Consider the following 16,469-nt stretch of genomic DNA (forward strand, 5'->3'; position numbering starts at 1 on the left):
ACTAAGTCATGTTTCCCCCTCCCCAAGAGCATTGAAGTGTCCACCCCCCAACTTCTGGGGGCAGATGCTTGGAATTGCCTTTTCCCCCCGCTGATGCCTTTTTGTCTCCTTAATTTTGTCCCCGAAGGAGGCTCTGAGCTGTGAGAGTGTCTCTCTAGCCATCCCAGACTTAGACCTGCTGGAGGGAGGGGAGGATCTCTTGATGGAGCCCGCGTCCTTCCACACTTCTCCTTACCGCCATCTCCTGACACCCTCCCACAATGCCCCAGGCGGAGAGGCGAAGGTGACTATTGTATGGAACTCGCTGTGGCTTCTGCATTCCTTTATTCCCATTGTGCTTCAGTGCTGTGCAGCTCAGCGGTGGTGTGATGGCGCCATTGTCCTCTCTCTGTGGCTTCGCAGCTAGAAACAGTTTGCGCTGCCGGCCTCGTGTCTTTCCTTGATCGTTCCCCCCCAACTTCCTACCGTCCGTGACAGTTTCGCGTACAACACAGATGGGAAACGGAATTGGCTCCGGTTAAGGGGGCATGTATGGGAAGGGCAAGTCATTTTATTTCTGTGTGTTAAGCACGGGCAAAACAATATCTATGGAAAACATTAGAATTATCTTACATCAGGGGTCACCAACCTTTTTAGGCCTCTGGGCATATTTGTGGTTTTTTAGGGCGTGCCATGGCAGACCCTCCAAGTGTCCCTATTTTCTAGGGTTTCTGATTTGATACTGGAATACCCCACTTTTCCTTGAAGGTAAAGGTAAAGGGACCCCTGACCGTTAGGTCCAGTCATGGCCGACTCTGGGGTTGCGGCGCTCATCTCGCTTTATTGGCCGAGGGAGGCGGCATACAGCTTCCGGGTCATGTGGCCAGCATGACTTAGCAGCTTCTGGCGAACCAGAGCAGCGCACAGAAACACTGTTTACCTTCACGCTGGAGTGGTACCTATTTATCTACTTGCACTTTGACGTGCTTTTGAACTGCTAGGTGGGCAGGAGCAGGGACTGAGCAACGGGAGCTCACCCCGTCACGGGGATTCAAACCACCAACCTTCTGATTGGCAAGTCCTAAGCTCTGTGGTTTAACCCACAGCGCCACCCGCGTCCCCTCACTTTTCCTTAGGACGTCCCTATTTTCAGCAGAGAAATAATGGAGGGTATGGAGTTGTGCAACCCCTGAGCCAAGGAGATAAGTAACTGTGCAACCTTTAGAAGACATGTGAAGGCAGCCCTGTACAGTGGTACCTCTGGTTACGGATTTAATTCGTTTCGGGGTATCGTGTGCACCTTGAAAAATCCATAACTAGAGGCTCCACTTCTGCATGCATGCATGGTGCAATAGAGCACTTTTGTGGACACGCACTGAGCGCAAAGCGCTTCTGCACATACGCACAGCATGCAGCGTGCTTCTGCGCATGCGTGAGCGGCGAAACCCAAAGTATACACTTCCTGGTTTACCGCGGCCATAACCCAAAGATTCCATAACCTGGAGGTTACGCAACACGAGGTACCACTGTATAGGGAATTTTTTTAAATGTTTTTTTATTATTATTATATGTAGGAAGCCATCCAGAGTGGATGGGGCAACCCAGTCACATGAGTGGGGTATTATTATTATTATTATTATTATTATTATTATTATTATTATTAAATAGGACATCCCTATTTTCATCAGAGAAATGTTGGAGGGTATGTCATGAGACCTCCCCTTCCAGTTATCTCTTCTACCTGGTTCAACCCCCTTCACAGCGAGTCACCCCAAAAAAAGTGCTCTTGCATGCACAGACTTCACTTTCCCAAGGAATCTGGGTCAGGGTCGGATCTGGTAGACTCAGTGTGAGCCTTGAAAAGTGCATTGATCTGAAAGAGGAAGTAGGGAAGAGTGATGTTCTTCCCCACTTTCTCCTTCAGTTCTATGTATATTTCAGAGGAGGGAAAGGTAACCACCCAAACCCCCTATGGCCAAGGGATGGGTGCAAGAGGGGGCTCAGAAATTCACGGGTCCTCATAGTGTCATTGCCCCCACAGACACCAGGTTGGTGGCACCTGCCTTACAGAAACAGACCCAGCTATGTCTCGTGCACAATTTGCTTCCAAAGGTAGCCGAACATCTCTGGAAACTCCAGGGTACTAGCATCACAAATATATTTGCATTTCTGGGGACCTTCACACCTCGCCCATCTGGCTAGGCTTCCCCAGCCATTCTGGGCGGCTTCCAACAAAATATTAAAATACAGTAATGCATCAAACATTAAAAGCTTCCCTAAAGAGAGCGCTGCCTTCAGATGTCTTCTAAAAGTCTGGTAGTTGTTGTTCTCTTTGACATCTGGTAGAAGAGCATTCCACAGGGCGGGTGCCACCACCGAGAAGGCCCTCTGCCTGGTTCCCTGTAACTCGGCTTCTCATAGTGAGGGAACTGCCAGAAGGCCCTCGGCGCTGGACCTCAGTGTCCAGGCAGAACGATGGGGGTGGAGACACTCCTTCAGATATACTGGACCGAGGCCGTTTAGGGCTTTAAAGGTCAGCACCAACACTTTGAATTGTGCTCAGAAACGTACTGGGAGCCAGTGCAGATCTCTCAGGACTGGTGAAAGAGAAACAATAGCATATTTTTGCGTTAAAGCTTCCCATCCTAATATTATTTTCTATGAAGTAAGTCTTACTGGGGTTTTTATGGGAGTTAAATGTTTTGACCAAGCATGTTTAGAACTGCAGCCCAATTTTAATTTCCAGTATGTGATTTGATTAACAGCAAAAAATTCACAGTGATTCAGCAAGAGAGGGGCAGGGTAGCAAGCTAGCCACTTGCCCCAACTCGCCTCCCTCCAGATCCCTGCTTTGCAAGGAGGGCGCGCAGGCGATGGACACCCCGGGATCTAACAATCCGAAGGAGACAATCTCCAAAACATTTGGCAACCATGGCTAATCTGCCTGTGACAGATCTCTCCCCTGTGACTTTTAAATCTTTCTTTCTCCCAAAAAAAGCCATCCAAGCCAATAGCCATGACTAATCTTGCGGTAATGACTTCCATAATTTAATTATGCACTGTCCGAAGAGGTACTTCATTTTGTCTGCCCTGTACCTGTTGCCCATCAATGCTATTGGGCTCCTATTAGTGGTTCTAGTAGGACAAAGAACATATTGCAATTTTATGAACCACCCGTACAGCCTAAATATTACAGCCATTACCTTTATGTAGGTTTGCCGCTTGCTTCAAGTTTCATTTAAAAGGTTCGTCACCTCTTCTATATGATCTAGAACAAGGCAAACTAAGTCCCAGAAGCCAGATCCGGCCCAATCGCCTTCTCAATCCGGCCCGCAGGTGGTCCAGGAATCAGTGTGTTTTTACATGAGTAGAATGTGTCCTTTTCTTTAAAATGCATCTCTGGGTTATTTGTGAGGCATAGGAATTCATTCAATTTTTTTTCCAAAATATAGTCCGGCCCCCCACAAGGTCTGAGGGACAGTGGACCAGCCCCCGATGAAAAAGTTTGCTGACCCCTGATCTAGAACCCCAGTTCCTTGTCATAGGTAGTCACGCAGCAGCAGAAAGTGTGGAACCTCTTATGCACAAAATTCCATCTCTCTATTTCTCTCTCTCTCTCTCTCTCTCTCTCTCTCTCACACACACACACACACAGGAGCGACTCAAGGTTTTTGCAAACCCTCAGGCAAGATACCTATGTAAGGGTCCTCAGTGCCAAACAGAGGGCTTGTCTGTTCTCCAGAGAAAACAACTCGATGGATTAATTCTGCAGCCCCCTCCTCTGGTCTCTGAAACACCTTGAAGACCCTAGGTGGATCAGATCAAACATCAATTTACGCCAGCATATCCACGTCAAGCATCTAGTCTTTATCACCGCCCCTGCTTCCTTGCATGCTCATGGGGGGTGGGAAAGATCACTTGGGATGCAGTGATGGGTCCAGAGAGAACTGTCCCAGGGTTCCCTCAAACCTGGCACCTGGTTCAAGATTCTTCAACCTCTTGGAAATGTTGGTTGCCATTGCCCAGGCCTCGATAAGAGCTTGCTACCAATTTACTTCTTCAGTTGTCAATCCACCTTCTCAAGCGATCTCTTAAGAACCTGGAGAGCAGCCAAGAAGTTGAGTGTTGGATTGTACTAGATCTGGGACTTGGCAGCCCCTCCTTCATCCATGAATGGCCAATAACCAGCCTTGCCCCCCACTGGCACTGGCCATTGGGTAGGGCATGAACCGACCAAGTTCGCCCTTCCCAAAGCAATGCATGACAGGACCCACAACTCCGCTTCGAAATTCGCACTTCTCTGAAATTTGTAGTGCAGTTCTCCAACCAAAGAACGTGTACCAAAATAAAATAGCCGATATTAGTGGAAATATCTTACACAAATGCATTTTACAGAGGAACATTGCTTGGGGGGAAAATGATTTCTTAGGCACAGCTACATACAGAAATGTGTATGTCTGGAGAAATTTGTGTGGTGCCTACGCATTTTCATGCAGTTAAAAAAAAAGCATTGCAAATGTGTGCAGCAGTTAGATGGACAAAATTCAAGATTGGAAAAATGAGAAAATGGAACTGACAGATCCATTCATCTCTCTTGAGCTGTCTGCTCTCGCGACTTTCTCTCATCAAGACATGCAGTTGGCAGGACCAAAAGAAAACCTTCTATTTCTCTCATTTTAATGCCAGACTATAACACACATACACACACACACACACACACAATTTTTTGAGGAAGAGCAAAGAATGCTTGCTTTAAGGCTAGCCTCTCTCTGGTCTCCCTGAGCCTTGACCATCTGGAATGCAAGACTTGATTAGCAGAGGGGGGGGAGGGAGGAAGGGAGGGAGAGAGAGAGAATGGACAGGATATTGGCTGAGTGACAAGCAAAATTGTCATCTGTGTCCTGAGACCACTAGAATGCTATGGACAGGCAACCAGGCTGAATCCCTGGGCAAACAGCTTATTAACTTTGAAGAGGAAGCAGGGATGGAATTATTTTGTTAAGCCAAGAGAGATTTGAAAATCGGAAATAAGAACCTGCTTTTAGCGTGCAAAAGAGGGGAGAGTTTATTTTAAAGCTTCTTTTAATTAAAAAAAAATTATTATTATTTTTTAAAATTACCCTGTGTCAGGGTAATAATCAAAGTGAAGCTAAGAAAAGATAAAGCAGGTCAGAAGCACACCTTACATTTAAAGCACGTGGCTGCCCCCAAAGGATCCTGGGAACTATAGCTTGTCCCTCACAGAGCTACAGTTCCCAGGATCCTTAATGAATTACAGTTCCCAAGATTCTTGGAGGGAAAACATGTGCTTTAAACGTATAGCTGGGGTGTGATTTTAGTGCTGCAATACTATATTTAATCTTTTAAAAAATGGTCTTCATTAATCTTGTGGCAATGTGTTCCACAGCTCAGAAGCAGGTCACATTTTTTGCATGCAGAAATCCCCCAGTTATGTTCTCAACATCTCCTTTTTTAAAAAGTTGCTTGTAGTGGGTAAAACCCTTCTCTGCCTCAGACTCTAGGGAGCTATCAGTCAAGGGGGGGGCACCAGAGATAGCCAATATGGTGTGTTTCAGATGTTTTGGACTACAACTCCCATAATTCCTGACCATTGGCCAGCCTGGCTAGAGCTGATGGGGGTTGTTGTTAATATATAGATGGCACCAGTTTGATTGTCCCTGAAATAGACATTATTGGGGTAGCTGGATACATGATCTGACTTAGTATAATAGAGTTTTCTATGTTTGTCACTAAATTATGAACTGTATGGATATCTTTAACCTTTTCTCTACCCTGAACCTATTGCCTATCCGTTTCATTGGATGGTGGCCTCTTGCTGCCCAAAGGGAAACTGCGACTAGTTTCCTCTCTGGTAGCAAAATAAACTACATAATTTGAGTATTTGCTGCCCGCAAATGGGACTCCATTAATACCTCACCTTGCCTAAAGGCAGAGCCAGACTTCTCCCTCTCCCTTCTCTTTTCATGCATTTGTCACATGGATCACATCCCCAACATACATTTAAATTACATGCTTCTCCCTCCAAGAATCCTGGGAATTTTAGTTTGTTGAGGGTGCTGGGACTTATAGCTCAGTGAGGGGTAAACTGCAGTTCCCAAGATTCTCTTAGGTAAACTATGGGCTTTGCATGTATGGTTTGGATGTGACCATGGGATTGTTAAGCAGGAACTAGTCACGCCAGCTGTGAGAAAGAACTGAAGATGATAAATGTCCTTTTCAATTCTCATTTCATAAATTCATCATCTTGTTTCTCAAGAGCCGCCTTCACACAGCGGCTTACAAGCATATTTAAAATGCAATTCCCCCAACGTGACATAGAGCCATTAAAATATCTGCCTCACAACAATCCGTAGCTACCAAGAGCCAATGCAAAAACAATCAAAACCCAACAAGGCTACAACGTACAAAGTCAATCCGCAACATCATTTTGCATTAGCGGGCCATAAGAAGTGGGGATTCAAGGCCTGTTTAAAAATAGCGACGGATGGGCCTGCCCAGTCTCATGTGGAATTGAGTTCCACAGCTTCTATTGCCTTCCTGAGAGGAATGTAATGAAAACTGAGGATGGGATGGGCCTCCATCAACCGCTTGAAATGTTTGGGCAGCCCTTTTGAAGAGGCAGAAAGGAGCAATAGTAGACCTTTCGAAATGGCTGCCAACAAGTCTCTCCTCCTGTTTCCCATGCCTGCTGCCACAATTACCATTTTTCTCTATGGGCAGAAAAGAGCAGTAGTATGCCTCTCAAAATGGCTGCCAGCAAGTCTCTCCTCCTGTTTCCCACCTCCACAGTCACAACTGTCCATTCTCTCTACAAGTGTGCCATCTTGCATCGCCGCATCTAGCTCCCGCCATATTTATTCCGCTGTGGCTACGTCAGAGGCATGATTCTCATAAAGAAGCGCAACCATCTAAAACCAAACACATGGTGCTGCTTTGGATGTCTGTTCTGTGGAAACGCTCTGTTTCGTGGCGTCCTCTGGCACTGTGGAGAAATCTGTTCTGTCGGGATTTCCAGATGTGGGGGCGAAGGTGTCGGGTTTTCTTCACGGGGCAAATTTGCTCTGTGGGAAAAGCATGGCAGACAATTCAGCTTATGGAGGGAGACGCCATACGGCAGGGTCTCTCCTCGGAGATTTGTGAAGCGAATGAGAACGGTATTTTCTCAGATAATGTGCATTAAGCATTTTGAACACTCCAGGGTGGGGGGAAATATCGATTTCGGGATGCGTGGAACCTATTGAAATTGCTTTGTGGCTTTAGAATTCCTCAGAGGAAGGAACTGTTGCAGATGAGGCAGAACGATGAGGGGTTAAGCAAAAAGTTCACAGGAAAAGTGGACTTAGAGGAAGGATTTAGAAGAAAGCAAGGATAAGTCACTCCTTGCAGTGATTTTGGGAGGTCATGGGAAGGGGGGAAAAGCAAAGAGCAAAATCATTTGAGGGATCAGGAGGCTCTGTGGGGTTTGGGGTTAAATGTCTGGCCTCATTTAAGAGACCTGGGAGGGATCTGAGGATCTGGGAGAGTATTTCAGGAATAAATGCTGGGGTCGTTTTGAAGATCTGGCAGAGGATCCCGAAGGGAGTTCCAGGTCTAAGGGTCATCAAGGGAAGATGAGCAGATCATTTGAGACCGCGGTTCTCGGACTTTTTTCTCTGGGCCACACTTTCCCTTTGAAAATCCACTCCTGCCACACCAAATTTTTTTATTGATAAGGAATACATTGGAAAACAAAAAGAAACAACTGCTAGCTGTGTTTGACGTACAACATAGAGCACAACTACTTTATAATACGACTGTAGGACACCCAGGAAACAGAAAACAATGCTGCCACATAAGAACATGAATCATACCCAAAATATAAACAAGCCTCTTGCATATGTACATTACATATGTATACAAACTCAACAAGAGGTGTGAGCTTGCTTTTGAAAGGTAATCTCATTTATATTAGGTCTTATTTGAGACAAACCAACTCTCATCAACACAAAGAAGTCTTTCTGTTTTCTGCTCTTGATGCTACACTACACTACGGTGAAATATTTAAATGCTTCTTTGTCCTTGAATCTTCCTACCACACTTGCCATCCTCTCCTGCTGCACCATTGTGGCATGCTACACCCCTTGAGAACCACTGATTTAAGAGAACAAGAGACTCTCCGGTGGGTTGGTGGTGGTAGAGTTGGAGGAGAGAAGCTTGCGTAAATGGGGAATGGCAATGGGGTGGGAGCAAGGCCATAGGAAGCTTTGCGCCAGGTGTGGAGAAGCTTTGCCCCTCCAGATGTTTCTGGGCGTCCATGCTCATAAGCCCCAGCAAGCATGGCCAATGTGTCAGGGGTGATGGGACTTGTAGTTCAGCAACATGTGGAGGAAGAAGAGTCTGAAATCAGGTGGCAATGAAAGAGAGGGCGGGTCGGGGGGCAAATAATTTGGTATACAAGTATAGTTTGGAGAAAGAGTGGGAAAACAACAACAACAACAACAACAACAACAACAACAACAACAAAAACAATAATTTTATTTATATCCCGCCCTCCCCGGCCAGAGCCGGGCTCAGGGCAGCTAACACCAGTAAAATTACAGTAAAATCATAATAGGGGAAAAAACCAATTTAAAATACAGGTTAAAATGCAATTTAAAATGCAGCCTCATTTTAAAAGTAGCCCATAGATCAAAACCATAAGGGGAAGGAAAACATAGGGTCAGGCTGAGTCCAAACCAAAGGCCGGACAGAACAGCTCTGTCTTGCAGGCCCTGCGGAAAGATGTCAAGTCCCGCAGGGCCCTGGTCTCTTATGACAAGAGTGTTCCACCAAGTCGGGGTCAGTACTGAAAAGGCCCTAGCCCTAGTTGCAGCCAATCTAACCACCTTGCGACTTGGGACCTTCAAAGTTTTCTCATTTGTGGACCTTAAGGTCCTCTGTGGGGCATAGCAGGAGAGGAGGTCCCGTAGGTACGCGGGTCCTAGGCACGTACCTACGTAGGTCCCAGCTGTAGCAGCTCTGGGTGGATCTCACGCTGGGTGTGTGCTGAGATAATCACACTGCAAGCAGTGTGATTGCACCACCACACACCCAATGTGAAACTCCCACCCACAACTGGCACCATTGGGTCGTGTAGGATGCTACCTATGTAGAGTATCAAACTCAGCCCAGCTCGTCGTGCAAATTCACTCATAGTCAGAGGAAGAGAGTTTGACCAGCGTCCAGGTTTGAGATCTAGGCTTTCTCAGTCTTTCCCCTACCTCTCAGTGCTTCCCTCTCTTGCTGATCTCCAGGAAGCAGCTGCTGGCATTGGCGAACCCCAGAATCTCCTGACCGTCCGCAAGATCTCGGTGGCCAGGATGCACTCCTTACCCAACGACAGCTACATGTTCCGCCCTGTGGTGCCAGCCAAAAGCCCCTTCCCGCTCCATGAGGTGGATTTAGAGGCCTATTCGTACAAGTCACCAAGAGGTATGGCATCTGTGGGGGCCCTTGGGCTTTTCAAAAAAGACCTATGTTATGTTCATAAAATACAACACACTTACAAAACCACCAGAGTGGATTATGGGGAAACTGTTCTATTACTTAATTGAAGGGGATTGGACTACATTTCTATAATTCTATACTTTTGTGTTCTCTGGAGATTTACCCAGACCACCTGCCACAATGGGTACCGGGCAGACATAAAGGATAAAAAAGTGAAAGGAATGGGACGCCTACTTTCTCTGTTTTCAGATGTTTTGGCCTACATTTCTATCCTGTCCTTTATTCAAGAAGCAAGAGATCAGATACACAGGTGGTATAAATAGACCTTCAATGTTTAGGTGGAACAGAGGTGGTCTCTTAGGGTGCAAGCCATCAATTTGAATCCATAAGGCAGGCATGGCCAAACTTGACCCTCCAGCTGTTTTGGGACTACAGTTCCCATCATCCCTGACCACTGGTCCTGTTAGCTAGGGATGATGGGAGTTGTAGTCCCAAAACAGCTGGAGGACCAAGTTTGGCCATGCCTGCCAAAAGGCAATAAGAGGTGAGTAACCTGTGGTCTTCCAGATGTTGTTGAACTCAAACTCCCATCATCCCTGGCCACTGGCTGGGTGAGGCTGATGGGAGTTGGGGGTCCATCAACACCTGGAGGTTAGCGGAAGGTTAGCCAGCCCTGCAATCAGGAGCCACCAATGCACTCATTTAACATGTCACCAACCTCCCCTCACTTCCAGGTCCTAGAACAAATGGTAAACAGTGCTTGTTGTGATAGCTGTTGGAAACATCTCTTCTTGTGAGTTCCCTAGCTGACTGGCTTTGATTTTTTGCAAATAGTTCCATCACTCAAAGCCTCTTGACTGAAACGACGCCTTTTCTTTATCTTCTAGGGTCCATCACCTCTGTTCATTCCCAGCCTGTGGGGACTTGCTCTTCGCTGAGGGTCCCACGGGATGCCTTTCGTCCAACCACCCCGCCTCCTCGCCAGGAAGGGGGAGGTCCATGGAAGCTTCTACCACCACGAGCTGCTCCACGATCTCCCAGTCTCAACAGGCTGCTCTGTAGACAGGTTGGAAACCTCAGCATTTAACGGTTCCACTATAACTTGGCGAACAGTACCTCAGGAAAGGGAAATGGAATGTCTCCTGTATTCCATTATCCCAGGTGTGCAGAGCCTTTGAGCCTCCAGATGTTCCTGAACTGTTGGCCATTTTTGCAGGGACTGGTGGGAGCCATAGTTCATCAACATCTGGAAGCACCCAAAGTTCCCTACACCTGCTTTTTCGCATTCTCCGGGCTTCTCGAGTCATCTCTCATTCTCCAATCTGTATGATACCCACTGTGATGGCCTGGGAATCCGACTCAGAGAGTGAACCAGAGGAATCCCAGCCTGCACAGGAGTCCCCGCCTCCAGGGCCAGCTGAACTGGGGCAGGGCCTTGATTCTGAGGAGCCTGCACCTGTGCCCTCAGGAGCAGGCACCAGGTGAATCCGTTCTGGCTCCAGAGGTGGTTGAGGACTCAGTGCCTACAGGTGAGTCTCCCCCTGGGCCCAGTAACCCTTCAGCCTCTCCTGAACTGCAGAGGCTCAGGGCAGAGAGGCGAAGGGAACTGGTTTCTCCCAGGAGGAGTGCTCGCCTTAAGGCCAGGAGAGGCGGGTCTCCTGGGGGCCGGAACTGCCCCTGGCCTCAGAGAAGATAAAGGCCAGTCAGCCCGGTCCCAGGTTGCGGGAGCAACGTCGTCGCTGAGTACCTGCTCCTGTCCGGACCCAGACCTGACCCTCCAGTGTTCCTGTCCCCGCTCGGCTTCCTGTTTTGGACCTCGCCCCGCTCCTTGCGAACTGTTTCCAGGCTATTGACCCAGGACTGGACTTCAACTACGTCAACGGTAACCTTCCCCCCCCCCTGGGACCAGCACACCCACTTTTCTCATCACCTATAGGAGGTGACTCAATTAAGGCAGGCACAACTGGCTTGGAGAAGGACTGGGCATCTCCTCAAGAAACAAGCTCCACATCTTTGCTTTCTCCCCAGAAACCCTCACTGTTACCAAAATATCTGTCCCCATTCACTCCACTCACCAACTCCCCCACCCCACAAACTGCCCGCAGACCTTGCCAACACCACACCAATCCCCTTATACCCTTGAGTGAAGGCTACTCTCTCCAAAGGCCCATCAAGACTATGTTGCTGAAGGCTTCCCCACACCTGAAACTGGTCCTGACTAGGGCAGGGTGATATATCAATATGTCGCCCCAAACCAGTTTGAAACCCATGCTGTGATATCGGTTTCATAAATTTTGACCTGGCGATATATTGTGAATCATGGTTTGTGTGTGTACTATGCAAAATTCACGATGTGGGGAAAACTGTGAATCCAACCGATGCCTCTACATAAAAAGGTAAAGGGACCCCTGACCATTAGGTCCAGTCGTGGCCGACTCTGGGGTTGCGGCGCTCATCTCACTTTATTGGCCGAGGGAGCCGGCGTACATCTTCCGGGTCATGAAGCCAGCATAACTAAGCTGCTTCTGGCGAACCAGAGCAGCGCATGGAAACACCGTTTACCTTCCCGCCGGAGCGGTACCTATTTATCTACTTGCACTTTGCCGTGCTTTCGAACTGCTAGGTTGGCAGGAGCAGGGACCGAGCAATGGGAGCTCATCCCGTTGTGGGGATTCGAACTGCCGACCTTCTGATCAGCAAGTCCTAGGCTCAGTGGTTTAACCCACAGCGCCACCGCTCCATCCTAATTTCAGACATTGCAATATATCAGTACATCACGATGTTTAGCTGGTGATATATCACAATGTTGAAAACCAGATCTCACCCAGCCGTAGCCCTGACATAATAACTAAAAATAAGCACTGCTGGGTCAGGTCAATGACCTATCTGGTCAAGTATCCTGACCTCACTACAAGCAACCAGATCCCTATGGGAAGCAGGACCTGAGTGCAACAGCAAATTCCCAGTTGTGATTTCTAGGAATAGTTAGAGGGAGAAGGAATAGAAATTCCCTCTAGCAATAGAGGGAGAGAATAGCCATCATGGCTAATAAGCTAACTAATAGTCCAATCTCCAATGAATGTGCCTAAGCTTCTTTCACAGGTGCCCAACTTGGTGGCCATCATTCCATCTTGTGGGACCAAATTCTGTAGTTGTACTTTATTTCGTCCATCATGAATCATCCAAAATTCAGCTCCATCGGATCTCCCTGCTGAGTTCTAGTATTATGAGAGAAGGGGAGAACTGCTGTGTATATATATCTGATTGCGTTTCTTATACTGAAATGCCAATTTCTGTTCGCCTTCTCTTTATGTATTGCAGGAGGCCATTCAGAGGGACTCATTAGATGGTCCAAATGCAGATTCTAAAGCTGAACCCTGCGAGAACCTCCCACCAAAGATGCTGTCCCAGAGCATCCTGGGCCCGCCTCTGCTTCACCCTGCCCCAACGTCTCTACCTGGGACACCTCCCCTTCCCCATGCATCACCCCACAGGCCCTCAAGCGTCTGCACCCGCAAACACACTTTCAGCCAGCACAGTATCCCGCGCAGGCCGTCCAGCTGCAACAGCAACCCAGACAGCTCGCTCTTTGAATCTTCAGACCTGGCCGATGAAGAGGTCAGCCACATCAACAGTTCCGCGAGGGACTGGCGGGGGCAGCCGGACGGCAGCGACCCCGCCGACTCCCCTTTCGCCTCTCCCGCCCCATCCCCCGCCCCCCTCAAGAACTGCAGCACAACCAGTTTAGGCGGCAACGGCAAAGAGAAAGACTTGAAGAAGTTTTACAGCGTTGACACGCGAGGGTTCTTGGCCAAGCCAACTTGGGCGGACGACCAAAGACGGCACTCCATCGAGATCTGCCCGTTCGTCGACGACGGGGACCGCAGCTTCGCGGAGTCGTCGGAGGAGAAGAGGAAGCTCCCTCTCCACATCCAGCCAGAGTCCGAGTACATCCACGGCGTCCGGCGGAAAAAGAAGATGAGCCCGCCTTGCATTTCTATAGATCCTCCCGTGGAGGAAGAAAGCAACACGTCCACACGTACCAAAGCATCCGAGAACAGCCTGCTGAGGAGGAGGACCCCGTCGTGCGAATCCACCGCCTACAGGGACTCCTTAGACCTTGCGGACAACCAGCCCGGAGATCCGGGCTCCAAGGCAGAGCGCCGGGGCCCACCCGCCTGCCGTGGAGAACATTTAACCATCCCAAACTTCTCCTTTGAGCAGTCCGAGGCCGGCTCCAGTGCAGTGGCCCTCCCAGACTGCCTCTTGGATCGCGGCCAAGCCACGCCTGCCTCTGCGGATTCCCGGCCCGACGACGACGGCGCGGCTCTGGAACTGCAAAAGATGGGCCACTCGCAAGCGCAGCTCAGCAACCCCGAGCAAAGCCAAGAGGTTCTTGGTGGGACTAGGAGCCCCCTCCTCCGGAAGCACGGACTGGTCCCTGCGATCACAGCAACAGAGGAAGAGGTGGACGAACCAGTATAGCTTCCGAGGGGGGAGGTCGAGAGTGAACTTAAAAGGGCTTTGCCACCCAAGTGGCTTCGAAGTGGAAAAAAAGATTGAAAAGCCGCAAGTCCGTGGCCGACGCTTATCCCAAAACACTTGTCATTTCTCTTTAAGCGCTGTGAAGGTTTTTGTTGTAGTTGTTTAAAAAAATAAAGAAAACAAAATCAAAGAGAAGCAGCAACAAGGTTCAGGGTAAGGAAAGGAGTTCTTTCTTTTTCCTTTCCTAGTGGCACACGGAGTGGCTTTTCCAATTTTTCTTTTCCTCCCCCCTCCCCAACCACCCCCACCTCCCGGCGTGGCCTCGATCACATTGATTTGGGTTTCGAGCCTTTGTTTTATCTTTTTTAAAGGGGAAAAAAAATAGGATTTAAAGAAACAAACTTTTTTGACTTTTTTCGAAACGGCACCTTTTATTATTGCACGGGAAGTTGTCACGGGAAGTGAAAGTGCCCAGGAGATGCAAGTTGTATATTGTCTGTATATCAGCAGTTATTATAAATAGAAAATAATGTATTTGAGAAATAAAAAGAAAAATACACATACACACACAAAACACAACACAACGTAAACATTCACGTGAAAACTCTTCTCTTCCTAATGCACATATTTTTATAGAGAACACTGGACCTGATCCAGCTACAGTTAGTCGCATTTAAGTCCCATTGAAGCCTCTTGTAGCTTCCAGTGGAACTCGCAGATCCAACCCTATGAATGTTTACTCCAAAGTTAGACACCATGGCCCTGATCCGACTAAAGTCAGCCCCAGTTAACTCCCGCTGAAACCGGCTAACTTGCTCCCCATCGTTTTAAGCGTGACTGATTTTTGTCTGCATTAGTACCACTTGCAGTGCAATCCTATGCATGCCTACTCATAAGTAAGCCCCACCGAGTTCAGTGGGACTTACTCCCAGGTAAGTGTGTATAGAATCCGCAGCCTTTGTGAGTTTCGGTTGGAGCTGTTTCCTAGTAAGTGCGTTGAGAACTGCTGCTTCTGTTGCCATAAACTTTAGCTGGATTGGGGGCCTGTTTATCCTCTCACCCTATAGCAGATAATCTTTTCTTTTCTTTTGCATTAACATCAGATTCTCAACTGGGTGGTGTATTGTTAGATTCTCAGTGGAAGCTTCATTACAGTGCTTAGGGTTCTGTCATTTTTGCCCCAAATATACCTCTCCCTTTTTCTCTTCTCCGCTTTCCCCAACCAGCCATTTTTTGGGCTTGAGCTCCTAGCAAACATTTTGGTATGTCTCTAACAGTTCCACTTTTTGCTTTTTCATTATTATTTTTTAAAAATTTGGTGTCCTTGCTACAGGAAATGATGAAAACCAAAATAACTACTGAATTGTAGCCAGTGCAATAACAATAAGTTATTCATTCTTCTTGTGGGTACAGAATCTGTCCTTTTTTTATTATTTTACATCTATTTCAAGTGATGAGTTTTCTTGGGTTTTTGTTTTGTTTTTTTAATTTTCTTTCTCCTCCCCCCCCCCGTCTGTTTTCTTATGGAATTCAGGTTAAATGTTGCAATAATCTGAACTTTAAAAGTGCACAACGAGGGCTGAACGTAATGAAAGTGATTTCCGAAGTTGACGGGAAAAAACAAAAAACAAATAAATAGTAAATTATTTAAGGATTGGGACTTTTTTTTTTCCTTCACTGGACTCAGGAATAAATGAATGACATCCAGAATCAATCTTGGGTGAAGAAAGGAAAAACATGGGGGCAATTTCATGGAACCCTCACCAAGGGCTTTTTTTTCTGTTGTGAACTCTGACAAGAAAAATGTTATGCAAATTTCTGGGGAATATTTTCTAGGGGTCGCCAACCTTTCGGGGGCACATCTGGAGTTCTGAAAAAGTACCACGGTTGCCAGTCACAAAATGGCGGGTGTGGAAGTGCAAAGTGACACAAAATGGCTGCCGTGCAGTGTGGCATTCCACAAAAATGGTTGACACGTTTAAAGGAGAAGAAAAAGAGACAGGACCTCACAACTGTGCAGGCATAAGCCTTCATCAATGCGGGGGGCGGGGACACCTACATCAGCCACCGCCATGCTCTTTGTGCTTCTCTTTTCAGAAGAGAGGAGAGAAATCCAGACATCCCATAAAACTTGCTCAATGTAGGAGAGGCTGAGCCAGCACAAACAGGAACTGAGAAGGGGTACCTCTTTTATGGGCAACATAGGAGCATAGCTGTCAACTTTTCCCTTTTCTTGTGAGGAATCCTATTCGGAATAAGGGAATTTCCCTTTAAAAAAGGGAAACATTGACAGCTATGCATAGGAGGCACTGGTGGGCACCATGTTGGCAACACCCATTTTCCTATGAATGGGAAGGAGCCCAATGTAAGCAGTACGAACTGGCTAGCACCTGTGCCATCAGCAGCGGTACCCCTCCTTCTCAATCTGTGGTTTTAAAATATTTGTTGTTTCTAAAGTAATGGTGATCGTTTTCGTGGAACATAACACACCGCAGACATGACCACACAAAATCATTTTG

General features: G+C 47.6%; 1 protein-coding gene across 3 annotated transcripts in view; it reads left to right on the forward strand.

The window, feature by feature from the left end:
• The window catches only part of CACNA1H (calcium voltage-gated channel subunit alpha1 H), a 385,850-nt gene extending 370,246 nt beyond the window's left edge, over positions 1–15,604 (forward strand). For 2 of the 3 annotated variants that reach the window (XM_053365819.1, XM_053365820.1), the window contains exons 33-36: positions 128–283; positions 9,273–9,450; positions 10,353–10,531; positions 12,787–15,604. In XM_053365819.1, coding sequence (XP_053221794.1) covers positions 128–283; positions 9,273–9,450; positions 10,353–10,531; positions 12,787–13,950 — 1,677 coding nt within the window. In that variant the 3' untranslated portion in view covers positions 13,951–15,604. The remainder of the gene's footprint in view (positions 1–127; positions 284–9,272; positions 9,451–10,352; positions 10,532–12,786) is intronic. The other variant, XM_053365821.1, reaches the window with a different exon arrangement.
• The last annotated feature ends 865 nt before the right edge of the window (positions 15,605–16,469 follow it).

This window comes from Podarcis raffonei, chromosome 14 (genome assembly GCF_027172205.1).
Source record: "Podarcis raffonei isolate rPodRaf1 chromosome 14, rPodRaf1.pri, whole genome shotgun sequence".
NCBI lineage: Eukaryota > Metazoa > Chordata > Lepidosauria > Squamata > Lacertidae > Podarcis > Podarcis raffonei.